Below are 20,389 nucleotides of genomic sequence, written 5' to 3'. Positions count from 1 at the left end.
CATCGCGTCGTCCTTGAATTTTTCACCCACTAATCTTTCCGCAAGGGTGGAGTCCCACGGTACTCTTCGAGCTGGGTACTCTGGTAGACGCCAGAGGAAAACGCTTCTTTCTCCAAACTCTATTCTTCCTCCTTTCTCTCTGTCTCTCGCATCTTGGGGTGGTCTATTTTCGCGACTCGCGAAACTGCTCGAGGTCACGAGGGGGAGAACCGAGGAGAAGATGCCAGGTTTAAGGCTTTAGGGTCAAATATCCGAGCAGCGCGTGTAAACGACCGGCCAGCCTATACGGCATATACAGGATGTTTCAGAAATATTACCTTGCAATAGGAATAATCTAAATAACGCGTAATACGAGTCAAACTGATCACTTCTCCGCTTCTTTAGAAATTTCCGGTTTCGTTGTTTGGATACGTGGCTGGAATCGAATTTCCACCTTTTGAAACCGGCACAGTTTTGGAGAAATAAATTACACGCGTAAAGTTGTTTGTTATCGAGAAACGAATAAATAAAGCAAACAACGCCAATAAAGTTTCGTTAGTTAGCGCTTTTCTAATGTTCTAATTTTGAAATTGACCGTGCAAAATGTTTTGCGTAATAAATTACGGTATATGTATAGAAATTTCGTATGGTAAATGTTTGGATATTTTCACGAGCCGTCGTTATGCGTAACAACATACGCACGTAAAATTTCGAAACAAACAAGGAGTATTTATATCTCGAAGAGGAAGATTTTCCAGAGACTAATGTTTATGTAACATTTTCCCTTCCTGAGGGAGAGTAGAATACAGTACCGAAGATTGGCCACCTATTTTTGAAACATCCTGTATAGAGAGTATATACGCGAAAGTGGGAAGCTTTTCGAGATGGAATATTCGAGCACGCAGCGCCCTCTAACCCAGACCTTTCCTTCCCCTCTGGCTCGCTTCCTCGAGTTCTTGGCATTGTTGGGTTTATATGTGGCGATCTTCCCTCTCTCTGTTTTATTCATTTACTCGCTTCTTTATGGGATAATCTGCCTTGCCGCAGGGGTTCTCATTCGAAGATGGTTAATCGCTGTTCGAAGGAATTATCGGGATGCGTTATATCACGCTGTTGCTGCAACGATGGCGGCAATGCCCCTGTGTACAGATATTTGAAGATCGATGACGAAGCGACGCGACCATAATAATTTGTAGTACTTGTTTGATCGTGATAGGTTCGTAAAAAGATTTGGAAAATTTAGGAAATATGCTTTGGGGTGCGGATACCACGGAGGGTGTAAATAGAGGGAGTTGGAAGTCGATACCTTTTAAATTCGGGGATACGAAGTGGATCCCTATTTCGTTCTGCTGGGGAACAGGGATAACGCGCAATTTTTCGAATCTGAAATTTTTATCAGATCGAATGGAATTGGTTTTCAAATTCAATTGCCGAATTGTTACATAATCTATACGTGTTATGTGCCCTGGGCTTCATACCAATCATTGTAAGAACGTTACATCATTGAAAATCGCGTGAAAGTATCTATAGTATCTATAACCTTCGTTCGTTTTATACGTGTTAATGTATAACTTAATACGATGTATAACCTAACCTGAACCTAACATAAAATCTAACTCTAACTTCAAATTTGTCACAAATGATAGTCACAAACGAGAAATTTTTAAAATATTATGAGATTACCAAACAGTCGTCAGAAGCATATGTATTAAACATACGTATTAAGCCTGCTGTGTCTTTTACGTTATTTATAACAGAATTGTATTTTTCTATCGTTAGGAAATTTCATAGATTTTTGGAAAATATAAGAGAATCGTTATTGATACATGTTTAATTTCTTCTGCCAATGCTACAGTTTCGAACAAAAAATTGAAAATCTTTCTTCGGATTGAAAGCAAAGCGAGAGTGAGACGTAGATGTTCAAGGACTGCGGCAGGGTCAATAAAATCGATTTAGTAAAGCGTACGAAGACAGTACTAATTTTAAAGATGAAAAAAAAAGAGAGATGGTAATAAAGTTAATGTACAGGAAACATTTGACTACTTATTTTCAGGTGGGCGATCGAGTGGTCGCACTTCCTGATCACAAGGCGTGGGCAGAGCTCGTCTCCGTGCCGGCCACCTCCGTTTTCGCGCTACCAGCCGGGATGAGTTACCTCGATGCAGCGGCAATCACGATGAACTACACTGTTGCTTACATACTGCTGTTCGAACTGGCCAATTTGACGCCTGGAAAGAGTCTCGTGCTTCACAGCGCCGGCGGTGGTGTGGTAAGTCATCTCTTCTCTTTGATGTAGCGATAAAAAGCGCCGCAATTATCTAACGTGAAAAATATTCCAAGAGACAACCGCACTGTGCGTCAAAGACGGAGACGACAGGAGAAAATGATATAAAGAAACATTGTAAAATCTTGCTCTGGAGAATTGAAGATGATCGAATTAATTGTTAGACTGTTAAAACGTTTTATGCAACCGTTAAGTGATCGTTTGCTACTCGTTAATCATATAGATTGATATAGTTGATACGCGATTATTTGTTGCGCGGTTTACTTGCTTATTTGTACTTAGGTTCCGTTACGTAAAAAGATCGAAGAGAATTATTCACATTTTCTTTCATTGTTAACGAACTATGTTTGGTTAAACGGTTCAAAAGCTCCTAGTTATCAAATATTTACAGTACTTTTTCAAAGAGAGAGAAAAGAGGGAAAATGTTCTAACGCGTTAGTAAGAATAGCATATGTTTCACCTTTTTCCCTATCCTCTTTCGATAACACGATCTGAATTACGAATTAAACTTAGCTAGGATTTTAACCAATTAAAAATATCCCTAGACTAGTTACCAAAGCCTTGCGAATACTGCGACTACCACGATAAAACAAGGGAAATGTAATCGCAACTAACGCTTACGCAAAATCAAAGCTTCTCCTAGAAATGAAATATACAAGTACCTATCACAGCCCTTACCACCAAAGTCAGAACCATCAGACATCTCGTGTCCCCCAACGAAAATCACGAGATACTTCTATCCGAAAATTAAAAGCGTCCTGCCATTGTAAACGTCCCATCTTCAACGTGGTGAAAGGTTTATCCAAAAAATCATTCACCGTGTCTCGTCGTTACTCCTGGGGAGGGAAAATCGCATTTTAGAAAAGCGGAAGGAAGAGGGATAGGATCGCGCGGCAATTACGACCCATCGAGATAGATAGATAGATAGATAGATAGAGAGAGAGAGAGAGAGAGAGAGAGAGAGAGACCGCTACACGATGCAAGGTTACTGCCCCTTTCGCGAAGTCTGCTCGAGTCACATCCGTGCAACGCTTTCTCTCTCAATGTCGTCGAAGGAGAAGGCGGGAGCAGCCGACTAGGTACGTCGGGATCAATACGGCTCAACAGGTTACATTCGAAGCTAACTACATCGCCCCCGCGACTCCTACCTCCCCCTCTCCGCATCCCCTCTCTCTCTCTCCTAGTCTACTCTACTTCACCCCCCTCTACTCTGCCCTCCACCCCGCGCCACTCATTGGTCTATACGCGTCGCGTAGCATCGTTGGAAGTTGAGACGACGAAAATCTACGGGGGATGCTGCCGCCGCTGGTGCACGGAACGACAGGGGTGTGAGGGTTGCCAAGCAACCCTTCGTTCTCTCATCGACCACCGTGACGGGCCGCGCCCGTCTGAGACCACACCACCACAACTGTTACCACTACCGTCATGCTATCACCGTCAGTACGTGTTGTACGCTGGCTCTTAAGCCCCGTTTGCACGAACGAGTACTGTGGCCAGTTCGATTTTTAGTTGATCGCATTATGAAGGATCATTATTAATGTTATTAACTTTCAGATTCCAAAGGAAAGGAATATCGAGCTGAATCGGTGGCCCTAATTAATTGTAATGTATCTGAGTCTGAGGTACATCGCACCGCGGTCTTTCAGTTGTGAGAATTTTTTTACATATTTTGAATACGTAAAATGATTCTGGAAAAATTCAGTGAAATACATGATATGTACAATAGTTGAAATACTTGGTATGTAGTTTCAGAGTATTCAGAGTTCAAACGTGCGTAGAAACGTTAAGGAATTTTTCCACTTGCAATTAGTTTGCAATGCAGTAACCAAAACCGGTATCCTGTTACGATTATGAAAGGCCTCCGTGTGCCAACTTCAGGGTTAATATCGTGGTTTTATTAAAGAACGAACGAATAGATGTAAGTGACAGCGATGTAAATAGAAATTATTGTCTAATAACGTTTAAGGGTGTAAATGTAGAATGTATGATTTGATAAGTGTGGTTCTTTTCTGGCTGTATCGGGAGGATTCTTGGATATACCGATTTCGGACTTATCTTTCGATGACCCTATCCTGATTACCTAATCCCGTCAAACTATCGCATCTCGATTTTAAGTATTTATGTAATGCCGTTTTAATCAGGCAAGAAATTCACTTCTGATAACCAGTTTGAACTCGAATCCCTGCGCGCGTCTTTGTTACGTCATTCTTCGGTTTATCGAAAAATAAAACCCACCGAAACAAAGATTCTTATATCGCTTTAAAGACACAGAAAAATTATTTGTCTTATTGGGTAAATGTTATTTGTTCTTTTACATAGAAAATTCAAACAGCTTAAGGTCATCTGACAAAGAAAAAGCGAAAGAAGAGAGACAGAAATCTGTTCAGATTCGTTATTTCATTAAAACTTGAGATTGTCGACGCGTGCCTCAAATACGCTTTTCCGCGTGTATCATCGTCGGAGAAGGATTTAGGCGAGTCACGTAGACGAGGAAAGCTAGAAAAAGCACTTGACTTGAGAGATTGCATTTCCCGATCACGTCGGACTTTTCCTCTTTCTTCGAACTCGCTGGCGCTACCACACCATATCAGCTCATATTTTCCTTTGCCCTGTATTGCCATCCCCTAGTTACGTATATTCTTGTCGAACTAACTGGTTTCGTATACTCGCGGCGTTTCGTTCGACTTAACCGCATGAAATATGTTCGTTGCTGTCAATGATGCGTGGAGAATTTCACAGTAGTGGTGGTAGTGGTGGTGGTTTGAGGAAATGTCGTTTGGAACAGATGTGTATTGCGATAACATCGAGAAACTTCTAGAAAGTTTGATCTTCGGGAATCTTTCGATATTATTAGGATGTTTTTACGAGGGGAAATTGATCGATCTGATATTTATACATGATATATTATACAAATTTTGAACACATTTTGTTTGTTTATTAATCTGCTTACATAAAACTTTTACGACAGCCTCTACTCTAAGAGATTGATTCGTATAAACTACCTGAATCTGTTGTGCATTGTTAGCTAGGGAACGAAATATTATTTATTATAAATAGACTGTGGATTTTTATGCATTTAGATGAAAATCTAAAGGCGCCACAAAGCAATATGCAAAAATATGTAAAGTATCCAAAACACTGGTTATAACGTTTAATACGTGAAATACGATCGTCTTTATTTTTAGTTATATTTATAAAAATATGAAATTGTATAAATATCCGCAGTCTAATTATGAATAATATGATGATAGAAAACGAGATTCCTTCTAAACGGTTGGCAATGTGTTACGTTATGACGTACAATGTAGAGTGGCTTCTTAACATTCTGGCCCTCGTCCGCGCTCTTTCCCTTTTTGCTACCTCTTTTCTTCGATTTTTTCGTTTTCTTAAATTCTTGCTTCTCTTCCCTTCGAACCTATCGTCCTGTCTCTGTTCCTTTCGCCGCGCCACTCGAGGCTCTGGGATTGGTCAACGTTATTGGGTATCGAATTCTCGACAGAACGGTCAGAGTGGAGAGACAAGGAGAAGAGAAGAGAGAAGGGCGGTCAGCTCTCTTGATTCTCGGAAATAATGAATGCTGCTTCTGTTGAGAAAATCTCCAGCAGCTCCGCTTCAATTTTTTCTTCCTCATCGTGTGTCCTGCCCCGGCTGTTCTTTCGCGGTCGCGCAATGAAAAGACTTCAGAAGACGCTTTTTCTGCCTTCTGCCACCATAATGGGATTACGAGTTTGGTGAACACGATACGAACAGCCGGGCAACTAAAAATAATTTAAGCGCGCCCCTGGCCGCCGCTTCTGAAGTTTTTAAAAGATATAACTCGCCGCTATATCCTTTACACCGTGAAAAATTCTCGTACCACGGAGTTAACGAGTTTTGTTCAAGTATGTTAACAGAAAATAAAATTTCCTTTAATGAGAGAAAAGAGGCGATAAGAGATCTCTAGAAGATTAGTGAAACACGATGGCTACGGAATTTAGATGTGAACATTAGAATCGAGAACTTTTAGTCTTGAATAAGGAATGTTGCATTTGAATAATTCTTCGAATCATACGCGTTTTCTGTGTACTTTAGAAAGCTGAAATTTACGCGTATTTGCTATATCCAATCTCAAATTTATCATTTGAACGTACTAATGAAGGATAGTTCCTTTTTCCTATCTTCAGTTATTAGTATTCATTTAATGAATTCTGTTTTAGGGTCAGGCAGTGGTCCAGCTGGCCAAGACCGTGAAAGACGTGACCATCTTTGGTGTGTGCAGTAAATCAAAGCACGAAGCCCTGAAAGCAGCTGGCACCATCGACCACCTCTTGGAACGAGGCACAGACTATAGCAACGAAGTCAGGAAGTGTGTAACGAACTCTATAATTTATCGTTTTTTCCCTTCATGGTGTGTTTATATATCATAGGATTCTTTATCGGCCGTTTCGATTCTCTTTTGTTCTACAGGATCTCCCCAGAGGGCGTAGACATCGTTCTGGATTGCCTTTGCGGCGAAGAATGCAACAAGGGTTACGCTTTGTTGAAACCAATGGGGAAATATATCCTTTATGGATCGAGTAATGTGGTCACCGGAGAGACTAAAAGCTTCTTCTCAGCAGCGCGATCAGTACGTCACAGAAATTTAACTTTATTATTTTTTTCTTCCTCTCTCCGCATCGTTGTACAAGGAGTTATTTCCTCCTTGTAATAGCGGTAACTAATTTATGAATAGGACCAGTAGTTTAATCAGTAAACGCGCTTAATCCAAGAGGTACGAAGTCAAGGAAATTAAGTACTTTTATAAGGATGAGAGGCTTTTTAGAGATCCATTAGGTAATTTAAATATAAATTAGAGAATGAATATTTCAAAATCATTTACTTTTCTCTTTAATAAACCACGATATATACATGTATACTAATAAATGAAATTATTTTAACACAATAATCTCATCCTTATAAAATGTTTGGAAATGTATTTAATCGCAAAACAGACTTGGGCTATCTTATGTATGACAATATATTACATCAATGTTCAAAATCTTTCATGTTTATCATTTTACAGTGGTGGCAGGTAGACAAGGTATCCCCCATCAAACTGTTTGACGAGAATAAAACTCTGTCTGGGTTGAATCTGCGCCACTTGATGTATCAACATGGTAGCCACGCGTTCGTGCGACGAGCAGTAGAGCGAGTGTTCGCCTTATGGAACGATGGTCAAATAAAGCCTATGGTAGATTCTACGTGGGCTTTGGAGGACGTCCCGGAAGCCATGCAGAAGATGCATGACCGTAAGAACATTGGTAAGATCGTGCTGGATCCGAGTCTCGAGCCAAAACCGAAGCCAGCCACCCCAGCCAAAGGAAAGACGAAGGATAAAAAGGCGGCCAGCCAAGAAAGCCAAGAGAAAAAAGCGACGAGCGTTGAATCTGAGGAGGGGGAGAAGAAGAAAGAGCCTGAACTGACAAATGGAACATCCGAAGACAAATCCGATAGCGGTAAATAAAAACAGAAAAAAAACGTTCTCTAGCTTGTATCGTTCCTGGAAAAAAAAATTATTTGTCGTTGCGCGCTTTGTTACCCGCAAACGGTAACGAAATATTCAATTGCCCAGTCAAATATTTCGCGCGTCCTTTCGATTGACCGAGCCTCCTTTGTTTGCTTTCAGATTCTAAAGAAAAAGAATCGAGCTGAATTAGCGGCGCTAGCTAATTTTAATATACGTATATACATAAAAATACATATATATATAAAAAATGTAAAACACTGATATCTCCCGTGAAGATCAAGAATTTTGCAGATAAGTACTCTATTATTCCTCACTATCCAGAGATCTACTACGTTTGTTGCGCTATACGACGCTTGATTATTATGTGACGAATATCCGTAAAGTATCATCGTGCTATGCAGATGACGAATTAATTTGGAAAAAGAAAACAAAAAAAGCAAGACAACAAAAACAGAAACGAAAAATAAGGATTTTTAAATATTTAGTTTGTCAAATTCAACCAAAAAAAGAGAAAAGAAGGCTCGTTTCCCCAGAATTCATCTGCATGCCTCTCTCCTCCCGTCTGTTTGCGCTGAAAGAATTCTTCAGTGGAATTCACGAGTGAAAGAGTGGGCGTGAAAATACACGTACAGGTTCATTCATGTATGTGAACCAGAGGGAAACAAAAGTAAAAACAAAACATACAACCAAATATAAGGAAACAATATCAATCTTGACGTGGTCCACAGTAGTTTGCAGAATATAAGAATTATTATTTTTATTTTTTCACACTGACCAAAACATAAGATTCATTTTCATATATGATAGACTAAATGAATCTGGTAGATGCTAGACTTATTGGACGATCTCTTAATAATTTCATACTTCCTTTTTTATTTTTTATTTTTTAAACATCATATTTCGTACTTATCGAATATAAAATGAAATTATACATACGATAAAAAAGACGGGTCGTCTAATGATTCTGCATTGACCAGCAAATTGCTACTTTTATCTACTTACATCGAGAACTATTACTGCTGCAATACATATATACAATATAGGTACATATTATATATATGCAGTGACATTTTACACACTAAAATAGTACCATTTACTGTAATTTAAATAGAGTACGATGGCAATGATAATCTAATCAGCTTTATAAAGAAGGGAAGAAAAATTTATTAGATGAAACCCTGAATATCAAAAGGCTGAAAGAAAACAAACGACTGTGTTACTTTTTACGTGTATCTCCTTCTTATCGAGAACGTGTCTTTTTTTTTATTATCGATTGTATGTAACTTAAAGACCACTTTAACAGTAGCCAGCCTAAACGATATAGTTGGATAATAAGCTTATTGTACACTCTGTGTACCAGGATTCGCTGTATTATTTTAGATAAGTAATTTTTTTTTTAATTTTCACCACTGAAAGTACTGAATCGCCTAACTGCCTAAAAAAAAAAAAAAAAAGGAAAAAGAAAATTATTGGTGAATAGCTCAAGAAAAGAAAAAATTAATAACTTTTGCAACGATTCACCAACGATATGCTATCTTTTTTTGTTGTCATGATTTTAATGTTAGAGCTACGATATAAAAAAAAGAATATAGCGTAGTTTTCAATAGACTTTTTATATATGTATAAACAATGAAATTTTGCTTTAAGCGAATAATTATTTAAATCGATATTTAGAGTTGAACTTTAATGCTCTGTAAAAATGTTTTTAAATTTTTATTGAAATTATCAATTTCTTTTATTTTGTAACGAGATATATTCCATTTTAATTGTGCTTAGGGGAATGAATGACAGTGTGAAACTAATACTTCATTTTCTATGCGTGAATTCTGTGAGAAATTGAGTATCAGTATATTTTAAATAGAAAATTCACAATCGAGATCGAATTTTTCTAGATCTTTAATTATTGTATAATTTAATGTAAGAGATACACGACCGATCTGTCGAATCAAAGACAAATGAATTTCCTAATGGATAATGATGATAATGATGATGAAGATCATGACGATGACGTGAAAACGAGGTTTTTAATAATGTCATGAGGTTGAGCTAATTTATCTAGAATGATGAAACAAACAAGAAAAGAAGTCTAAGAGCAAAAGGTACATTAAACGAAAAGAAAAGAGAAGAAAATGACTCTGAAAAGAACGAGTAGATGCAGAGTGAAATGCATATCTCTCCGAAACGGTTGGAACAATTTTTACATAACATCGATTCTGTTAGAATTTGATACTAGCTCTGTATACCGATATATCTATATATGATTAAAAAAAAGATCGCTATTAACGAAAAAAAAGTTACGGACACGGGCGAACTATACATATTATATATATATATAAATATAAATATAAATAAATGAATAAATAATTAATAAAGTAAGTCGATAACATTCTTCGAGTCTATCGGTACGAAGAAGTGTAAGAATTTATAAGAATTATTATTATATTATTATTATTATTAATTATTATTATTAATTATTATTATTACTATTACTACTATTACTGCCGTATCGAGTCTCAGTCCAAGAGTACACTGAATACTGTATCTCAATTTCAAGGACATATACCAATCTCCGCTCTATTAACGAAAAGAAAAAAAGGGAAAAAGATAGAAATAATAATAAAAAAACGAAAAAAAATGATCGTAAAAAGAACGTGGCTGCATATTTTGAGACGTCTTTTGAACACGTATAATAAATATATATATATACATGCTCTCTGATAAAGTTCGACGTGTAACGTAATTATTCTCTATACGAGAAAAACGAATGATATAAAACCACATACACACATAACACACATACACAGGTACCACACGATTTTATCATACATGCGTGACGATACACATCATACTGTATATTTTATGTAAGGCTTTAAATGTTTCATCAAATAACTATTATAATATACCTATATATTTGTATCGATCGTTTTCCCTATCCTGGTCATAATTTAGGTCCGAAATTGTATCTGCGTCTGAAAGTAATTTGTAATTAATGTCCGACGATATTTAACGAAGATCCTTGAAAAAAATTTTTTTTTAAATGATCCTATTCGTAGTTAGAACTTTACTAGCTAATCTCTACACGGTTCTCGCTATGACGATATTCCTTGTTAAAACGCGCAACCAACACACCGTGTTTTCTATTATTGTGCTGATAATACTAAGGAGGGGAAAGTTAGTCTGTTTTCTCATAAAGTAATCCGTCACTGGGATTTATATCATTACGTATCTGCGTAAGTAAGGAAAGAAATATGTATTGGATAATCATAAAACAGCAATTTATGGGAAATAATTCATGGAATTACGTCGTTAGAAGCCTCGATAGTCGGGCCTTAATTACAGGGACATCCCCTCGGATCTCTGCTTTCTAATTTTGTTCAAAGTCGACGTTTTCTTGCACCGTTTGATGTATTTTGAACGCACGTATCTCTGCGAACGCGTACGACTCTTTCTCATGCGCTTTAAAATCCAGAAAACTGGAACTTCTTGTGATAGAGTTTCAGCGTTCGCCTCCGCCATTGAGAATGGAGTGGATAGAGGAGAATCGGCGTCGTGGAGATCGGACGGTTCATTTGTGATGAAACTCGTGACGCATTCAGCTCAGAAATGTGTACTCGAAACAAACCCTCGTCTCACTGACATCTTTTCAACGGACATTTACCATGCCCAAAATGTTTCATTCGTTTAAACTATCTTCTTTCGGATATAACGTTTACAAATTGGCTTATTAACGAATAGATGGCGAATGTTTGTACAGATCCACGTTTTTATGTCTTAACTTAAGCGAAGATTTGTTTCGTCCATTAAATGTTACAACTAATGCTTTACATTAGATATTTTATATGTTTTTATATTACATTATGTACGTTTTCGCATTTTTTTTTAAATTTCTCGTAAGAGTATAAATGTTCGCAGTCTATTAATGAAATATATATTTTTTCCTCATTTTCAGTTTTATAAATAATGAAGTTGCCGATAGAGTGGTCAGATGGAAAATATTTCAACGGCATAATGACACATTTCTGCGCTCGTTGTTAGATTGCAATTTTTCAGCTATTGATTCAATGAAGGGTTCACCGAAAGTAGGACCAACAAAATATCATTCCGTTGCCGCGGCGAAGAGAACGCGGTCCATATACATTCTTTTCTCCCTTAACGTTCTTTCGTTTGTCGACACCTGCATCGTGGGAGAAACAGGACCTACAGTTTTGCAACGTGATACATCATATAATTATATGTAAAATTGTAAAATTCGTCTCAAGAGTTCGGGCGAAATGGTCACGTGTTTTCCTTCTCTGCCGCGAGATGCGGCCTTTCTTCGATCCTTTTCGGTCCTACAATTCGTTTCACGAAGGAAAACAGAAATCATTTTTCGCCCGTTCTCCAGAAGCTCGATATATAGATTGTATTTTTGGCTTATTATTGTAAGACTGACTATGTTGCTATATTAAAGATTGCTTCGAAAATAATTACAGCTGTTTCGAATAATCCAAATCCAAATTTCCACCCAAAACTAACATAGATTTATTCCAGACGTCAGAAGTAAAAAATACAGTATTGAAAGTATGTTATTAAAACAGAGCTGTTATATGTGCAAAATTATTAAAAGCATGGACTTTAACAATATATTTCGGGATCATTGAAATTTTGTAAACAATAATTGAAGGATCTTTTGTAAAATAAAAGATGATGAGTGAAATATCTTTTTACAGTTTTATTTGTATAAAGATTATAAAACTTAAAAATACGTTCAACGCATGTTAAGTGCTATTTTCTTTTCGCTATTGTATAAATATACTTTCGGACGGATTATATGTTTTCGAGCAACCTGTTTCATAAAAAATTGATTTACAAATAATTTAATATGTATTATAATATGTTATCCTTAAATAAAAAGTTATAACTTCATTTAATATGAGAACTTCATGATAAAATACATTCGATAGCTGTATACGCTCGCATGTTAAAACGAGTTAATTAATATTTTATTGTGTTTTATTATAAAGCAGACTTTTTATATACGGTATTAGTAACGTTATATGCGTTATCATATTATTTGAAAATTTGCGACGATACTTTTAAAGACCTTTCATCGTCCAGTAACTCCACTTGTTCTTTTTATTTTATCGAAGCGACTGTTTTACTTAATTACACGAAAAAAAGCAAATACGAATATTAGATTATTGCTTCGTACATGAATAAATTATTAACTAAGTAATTAGGTCGCACATTTTCAAAGTATCAACGATATAACATTTCCTTTTAAAAGACTTACAAATTATTGTATTACCTTATTGTAAGTGCTATATTACTAAAAATAGATCTTTGATGTTCGAACAGACAATTAACTATACAAAAGAATATAAAGTTTCTTTGCAGAGGCAAAATACCTTATTTGAACGAATGCCTTACATACTTTCACATTTCTTCTTTCATGTGAAAAAGTACACGAGCATGTGTTAGAATGACATCCGTATTCATAGATCTTTTTCTCTAGCCTACTATTTACAAATTGTCAACCAATAGCAACTTTTCTTAACCGGAATGTAAATCTTTGATTCATAAATTGATAGTGTTCAAGGGGCATTGCGAAGGCACAATTTATGAGCACAATTTTCAAATTATAATTGTAGAATTTAAATAAAAACTCTTTATAGAAATAGCGATACTTATAATTTCTCTAGTAATAACTTAATGCTAGCACAATTGAAGCTTCACATGTAAGTGGAACAGAAACGTTGCAGCGTACTTTTTAAATAGATCTAGTCAGAAGAGAGAAAGAGAGAGAGAGAAAGAGAGAGCGAAATTCAAGCATAAAATTGTAGAGGTAAATTTAAAAATCTGAATTTTTTAAATTGATTAGAATAAGAAGAAATCATGAATTTTTAATATCCATTTAACTAGACATTATTACTAGAACATGTATAAAGATGTTTTTTTGGTGTATCATACTTACAAAAATTCGATCTCGACTAATTGTAAGTTTCATTTGTACTTAAAAATTCTTTGCCTCCTAGAACACATTGCTCTAACTACGGTTTTAAATTGTTAAACTATACAGAATGAGTCGCGTAAAACAAAACACCTAAATATCTCTGTTAATATTGAAGGTAGAGATGTCAGAAAGGACAGATATACTGTTCAAGGAGAAAAATATGATGAAACTAAAAGGTCTGTTGATTGACGTTTCTTTCAAGATCTGGAAAATATTCAGGTGTTCTATTTTTACATGATGCACCCTGTACATGGAATGTTGAAAACATTCGAATAAATTGACATTCATCGATTAACAACGTGAATAAAAACACACGATATGTTTTAAATTATATAACATATCAAATATTGTAAAGTTAAAAAATGTATAAAAATATGTGTTTTATTAAAATTTCTATACTTCCACGCTAAATATAAATTTCCGACATATGTTAACAAATCACAAATGGACGGTTTCTTTTTCGTAAGTAACTTGATGTAATGTTACAGTAAAAAAAGAGAAAGTATAATTACAAATAAGGATAACTGGAACTTCATCTTATAAATTAATTATTTTTACTCCCGTGTACCTGTATTTTCAGGTACTGTTCCAGTTGTGCACCAGACTTAAGGACGGATATAAGAATAAAAGTCGAGAAAAGATGACAATATAACGTAAAATATAAAATCGAGAATATTCACCCTTCTCTTTCCGTTTTTCTGTTAAATCATCATATGTTATATATGAGAATTAACCCACACTAAACTCCTGTGTTCGAAAATATCTTGTCACAACAACGAGAACAGAAATTGCAAGCAGACAACCTGTTGGTGTGGCCAACATCGTGGCGGTATTATAAATCGGACAGTAAGGACACTGGGAACTACCGCAAACTTCGCAAATATTTAGCGTATAAGTCGGTAGAGCATCAAATATAGTTTCGTTGAAACGCTCTAAAAAAATATAATGAGTAATGAATAAAAAATGATTGCTTCTTGTAAAAACATTAATATTATTTAATTATGTGTATTTACCTGGAGCATAATAGTCGTAAATTCTGATAGGAAGATACCGTGACATATTTGCAACCGGGAACCATCTTTCTATCGTGAAATTTACGCACGTTTCTTCTTGGTCCAAATAATCGAAATAAAAGAGCACTTTCTTTTCATGGAATCGTGCTCTCTGAAGATTTCTTACTTGTTTCGATTGAATATACCTATCCAAAATTTGTTGTTGGATTATATAACCTGTTGGAATAGCTACATCCAACACTGCCATTCCAGAACGAGAAGATTCGTTCGTATTTATCCACCTGCGAAAAAGAGCTGGTAAATTTTATGTAAAGACTGGAAGAATAAATTACAGTATTTATATATCAATATTATACCTCTGACAACTGAGATATGATATGTGAGACTGATTTCTGCCATGGAAATTTGCTCTCGTTACCAGGTCGAAAGATTTAACAGGCGGCTGTGTTTGGAATTTTGCGATATCCACATTGTATTGTACTGACATTTGAAGAATTGCATATCCAGCACCTTTTGCTTGTACTTTTACTGTTCCCCATGCTTCAGGTATCTACGATAATGAAATAGAAATTAAATAGAATAAGAAATATATTAATTTTTCAAATATGGACCTACCTCTATAGTCTGAAGCCTTGCAAGATTATTGTCATTGACAAATAGTGTTTTAGTCTGTCCTGGAAGAGCTGTGGCTTCTACAGTAACAGCCAATGAACTAACATCTCGAATTCTCGATCTGACCGTATAATCCATTAACGCTTTCATCGCCCAGGCAGTGTCTTGTGTCGAGGCCCAACCACCGTCGGTTAATCTCTGAGAATTCAACCATTTTACTATGGGTTCTAACATTATCTCTTGTCGAGCAACGTGCACCAAAAGAGCATACGCAGTGGTTTCGATATTTTCTGAGTCGTACATGTATGGTAAACGTGGAAGGAGGAATGGTTTCTGATTTTCCAGTTTGTAAGGAGGAAGAGGTACTGATTCTCTGCCCCAATAAGTTAATCCTCCTTCTCTACGGGCGTGTCTAGATAAAATATTAAAAGCTTGTCCTGCAGTAGAAGCTTTTGCCAATAGCAGAGCATACGATACTATCGCTATCTCGTAAGGCTTCCCTCGTACTTCTAATAATTTCAAATTTCTCTCCAACCACTTGATTGCACCAGCAGCACTTACAGCAACTTGAGTTCCTAGACCCTCAGGCAAATCTTTTACACTTTGTAATGTGATTAGAACGTGAGCTGTAAGACTGATATTTCTATGTGTTATTATATCATCGTCGTAATTTAGAGAGCTGTTCATCTTGCGATCAGGCATCCATGTAACTTCATAGAACGATCCTTCAGGTGTTTGATATTTCAATAACCAAGACACAGCCTGTGCTATTACTTCGGGGTCAATGTAAAGATAATTTTCCCACTCGTAGAAGCGTGCTTCTTGTAAAACACGAGCACAATATGCTGTTAACCAAACGCTTGGTGACGATTGGTTCCAATCGCTACGGAATAAGCTGAATGATCCATCGGGATTCATAAACGAAAGTTGTCTCTGATAGCCAATATTCATGTAATAGAAACTTTGTTTCTCTTGCGTTCTATTACGTTGATTAAGTAAACGCATATACATTGTCGTGTATAAATTAGCAGCGAAACTGAACATATTTTGTTCCGCACAATCCATAGGGAGATTCATGAGACTTGTGGCGTTAACAGGCATCGTCGGAAAAATTGGTCCAACGACATCTCCGACCAAACTTATCACAGCCTTATTTGATCCAAATACGTAGTAACGATTTTCGTCGTAGGGTATAATAGGTGTTTCCGTAATGTTCACGTGCATGTATTGGAACACATATGCACGATTACTAAGATCGAGCAGGATAGATTGATGTCTGTGCTGAGGAAGGCCATCAGCTTCTACGTGCAACGTACGCGTAACCGAATCCCTTCCGATTACGGTAGTGGCATAGATGTGTACTTTGATATCTCCAAGCCTTATCGGTACAATAGGTAGATAAACAATAGAAGCATCTTGAGCAGGGATCCAAATAAAGAACTGGTGTTCACCAAAAGATGTACGAGGCTTGTACGATTGTACAATACCATTATCTTCAACGTGAACGAATTTATAATCCTTGGAACCAGTTAAAACTACTACAGCTTCTATATTATTGCGTAGGTAATTGAAAACGGAGACGCGGATACCAATTTGTTCTCCTTGTTTACTATGAGTAGGCATTTCCACATTAATATAGAATGGCAAGATACCCATATATGCAATGGCTTTTGGTAGCATTCCAAAGCCCATACTTGGAGACATACCAAACGCTGTAACCATCCACAGAACTGGTCTTCTTGGAACGTCTATATTGAAAATGTATCTACCATGAGGACCAATATTGATATCTTTCCATAACCATACGTTTTCGTATTGTCTCTGTAACCTGTTAAACCGCCACTTTCTAAACTGTACAATGTCTGTGACATTTCTGCGCTCGCAGCCTACTTCATCAGTGCCATCATCGCAATCGTATACACCATCGCATTTTTTGTCTAGTCTATAACATCTTCCAGAGAGGCATTCCCCATATCCTTGAGTTGTGTTACAGTTATCAGGTCTTCGGTAAATAATGGCGTCTGTGAAGGCTACTAATCCAACGTATTCGAACGTTCTATTGACGTCTATACCAAAGGTTGAAGAAGGGAAGTAAACAACTTCATCCGGATCACCTTCATGGTACAACCAAGTGTGGGCATGAGTTCCATTCGTCTCTTCGTCGAAATGTGCCATTTTTGATATAACATTGGCGTAAGTCAATTCATTTCCTGCTTGCATCGTGAAGAAAGATCTATCTATACCTGAAAGAGCGACGTACGCTCCTGGTTCTCCGTAAATGGCTACTTCGACATTCTCACCTGTTCTAGATTTTTTATTGTTGATGAATACAGTGAAATTATTGCGTGAAATGCCATTTACAGAGAAGGTTAAAGAGTCTGCTACTACATTGCCATATTGCCCAACATGATATACGACTGCAGTTGCAACGGGAGCCATTTCCGCACTTAAAGGAACGGCGATCGTTTTTATGTTATGTTGCATATTGTCTTGTCCAGTTAAAAGTATTGTACCTTTTGCCATAATGAGATAGTTGAAAGTATCAATATAGAAATTAGTTTGAACATGGAATATCATGTATTCTCCAACTTTAGGTTTTTCTGTGGACGTTGAGATTTTTATGTGCTGTTGATTCGGCGATTCGTGAGCCAATAACAATAATTCAGTTTGCGTTCTGTAGCCTTCTCCATCGGTAAGATAAGCAAACACTTTCATAGAAGAGATATCATTGAGAATTTGCTGTGCTTGATTCGAATTATGGTCAAGTCCAAGTTGTTTTCTTAAATCGATTCTGGTAGACCAAATACCTTCATTGTCTGCCGAATGTTTTAGATATTGAGTTTCTAGCGTTCTATGACCACCTGTTCTCATTTCGATATCCGCGCGAATTTCCATTACAGCCCCTTTTAATTGCGTTGGTCTCAATACTGAATTATCATGAAACGACGCCACTAAATTCAAGGTAAATGGCATTGCTGGCTTAAAAACTTGCGGTGATCCGCCCAAAAATCGAACTTTTGAGGTAGAGTTATATATTCGGGCTGTGGAGTAACCTGTAATTATTTCGTCTAGAAATCTTTCACCGACCGTTGCAGTCACAGTGATCTCCACTCCGCTCGCAGTAGGTACAAAACTTAGCAATTCTGACATTGGATATCGGAAGTGATAAGTTCCATTAAAAAATCTCAATACAGGAACCTTATTATTCAAATAATTTGAAACTTTCAACCACGCTGGATAATACTCATCAAAATAAAAATATCTTTCTGCAGATTCAGAATCAGATTCTGTATATGCTCTATCTAGTGATCTAATGCGTGCTTTTAGAGTTAAGTTTCCCCTCACTGGTGCACCACTAGTATAATTTGCTTGGACTATACCATTTATATATTGATCATTATCAAAAAAGAATGCAGGCATTGTTACATTAACTTCAAAACGTGTTTGATAGTATTCCTCAACTAGGAAAGTTTTCTCTTCTACCTGGCTTTGTGCTATCACTTGTATAATCCATTCTCCAAAAACTGGTTGATCAGAAAGCTGGTATGATAAAGATACTGTTCCCAAATTGCTCTGTCTGCTTAACCATCTTCTCATTACTCTCCTATATGGATCTAACATGTACACATCTATAGGATTATTAAATGCTTTGAGTTCAGTATCTATGGGTATAGTTCTAAATCGCACAGTTTCTCCTTGCATATATACAGGTTTGTCCAATTGAATAAATATAGTCATTGATCTTTGTGAAAATGTAAGTTTGGTCTCATTTAAAAATGCTTGGCCACCAGTTAGACTATTATATGTTCCTTCTACTCTCAATCTGTATTCCCCATTAACAGACGTAGATGGCAATCCCATCATTAGAGTTTCTGGTATGCCTTCCTTTACTTCTTGAAAATCTGCAGCTACCTCCACTCCATTTCTTTGAATGGACGAACGTACTATGATTGGAATTGGGCTATATAAGACATTTACATCTACACGGTAGATCTGCCCTGGTCTAACCATTCGAGATGCGACCACAAAGTAGGTACTGCCAAAAAAAAAAGTGTTTCAGAATTGCTATTTTGTTGTTACATTCCTGATTCATTTTGCTCTTATATATTCAATTTTTATACTTTGAATTATATTGAACATTATTGATATTAAAAAGTATCATTTATGATACACCACATGCATATTGTTTATCTCCAATCATATATATTTTATTGCCTAATTATTATATGTAAAACTTACGCCTCTTTTATTATAATACTGTCAGTTGGATTTCCAGAACCTCGTAAACCAAATCCAGCCTGATCTCTATCATCGAATCGATTCCAAGGAGAGCGCGTCGATTCAGTCGATTCTTGCGAGAACTGACTATTCCCGTAAGCGAAGGTTAATATCAAAATCCAGATCCACATTTTCTACAATATACGACAATTAACGATATATGACAATTTACAACAATTGATACAGTTTACTTCATGAAAAAAACGGAGCTAAGAAAGAAAATGTTGTGTTATGTATCATGATTAAAACTAGCGGTCAACGCCCAAAATACACATTTAAGATAACTGGTATTTCATTCTAATTTACCTTGGATGAATAATTTTTTCTAATCAAATCCAATCGTCACTGACACACATCTACGCAAAATTTCAAAAACCTTCTTTTTAAATATTAAACTTATCGTGTGTTTGAAAAAATTTCATGATTAGGAGTGGTCACTTATACTATTACATATACCTCACAAACACTGAATGTATTTGGTTGGGCAGTCGGCACTCGACACTCAACACTCGGCACAGAAAGTAAGTTACTCACTTATACCTTACCCCTTACTCTGTCTAGAAACTGAGGTAGTCCACAGAGTGGGGATAGAACAGTGGGGAGCAAAGTCACCAACGCGCGGCAGTTGAATTGGCGCCATACTAATGGAGGGGCTCCAAAGCATACCGAGAGGATCAACAGGGAAAAATACATTTTTCTGTCTTTACTGTGGCCATGTGGCCATATATTTGTAACTTATGTGATCC

At 36.5% G+C, this 20,389-nt stretch overlaps 2 protein-coding genes across 5 annotated transcripts in view; one reads left to right on the top strand and one right to left on the bottom strand.

Annotated features, from left to right (window-relative positions):
• LOC126870874 (synaptic vesicle membrane protein VAT-1 homolog-like) overlaps positions 1–10,656 on the top strand; it is a 33,694-nt gene extending 23,038 nt beyond the window's left edge. Inside the window, exons 3-7 of the mRNA XM_050628982.1 lie at positions 2,033–2,248; positions 6,460–6,608; positions 6,710–6,869; positions 7,305–7,737; positions 7,908–10,656. Of these exons, the coding sequence (XP_050484939.1) occupies positions 2,033–2,248; positions 6,460–6,608; positions 6,710–6,869; positions 7,305–7,737; positions 7,908–7,933 (984 nt within the window). The 3' untranslated portion in view covers positions 7,934–10,656. The remainder of the gene's footprint in view (positions 1–2,032; positions 2,249–6,459; positions 6,609–6,709; positions 6,870–7,304; positions 7,738–7,907) is intronic.
• LOC126870858 (CD109 antigen) lies at positions 8,906–20,158 on the bottom strand. 4 transcript variants are annotated; one of them, XR_007691454.1, is made up of 8 exons: positions 19,950–20,158; positions 19,605–19,777; positions 15,369–19,401; positions 15,110–15,303; positions 14,754–15,034; positions 11,051–14,672; positions 10,878–10,974; positions 8,906–10,717 (listed from the first exon to the last, which is right to left on the bottom strand). XR_007691454.1 is itself a non-coding variant. In XM_050628939.1 (6 exons), exons 2-6 carry the CDS (start codon positions 19,772–19,774, stop codon positions 14,470–14,472), a joined length of 4,881 nt encoding a protein of 1,626 aa, XP_050484896.1. In that variant the 5' UTR covers positions 19,775–19,777; positions 19,950–20,158; the 3' UTR covers positions 8,906–14,469. The 4 variants fall into 4 exon arrangements, 1 of the variants encoding a protein (XP_050484896.1); XR_007691453.1 differs by having other exon boundaries at positions 10,878–14,672; XR_007691452.1 differs by having other exon boundaries at positions 8,906–10,974.
• Positions 20,159–20,389: the final 231 nt, after the last annotated feature.

This window comes from Bombus huntii, chromosome 11 (assembly GCF_024542735.1).
Source record: "Bombus huntii isolate Logan2020A chromosome 11, iyBomHunt1.1, whole genome shotgun sequence".
Lineage (NCBI taxonomy): Eukaryota > Metazoa > Arthropoda > Insecta > Hymenoptera > Apidae > Bombus > Bombus huntii.
The sequence above is the reverse complement of the archived record's forward strand: the minus strand, read 5'-3'. Positions and strand labels throughout refer to the sequence as shown.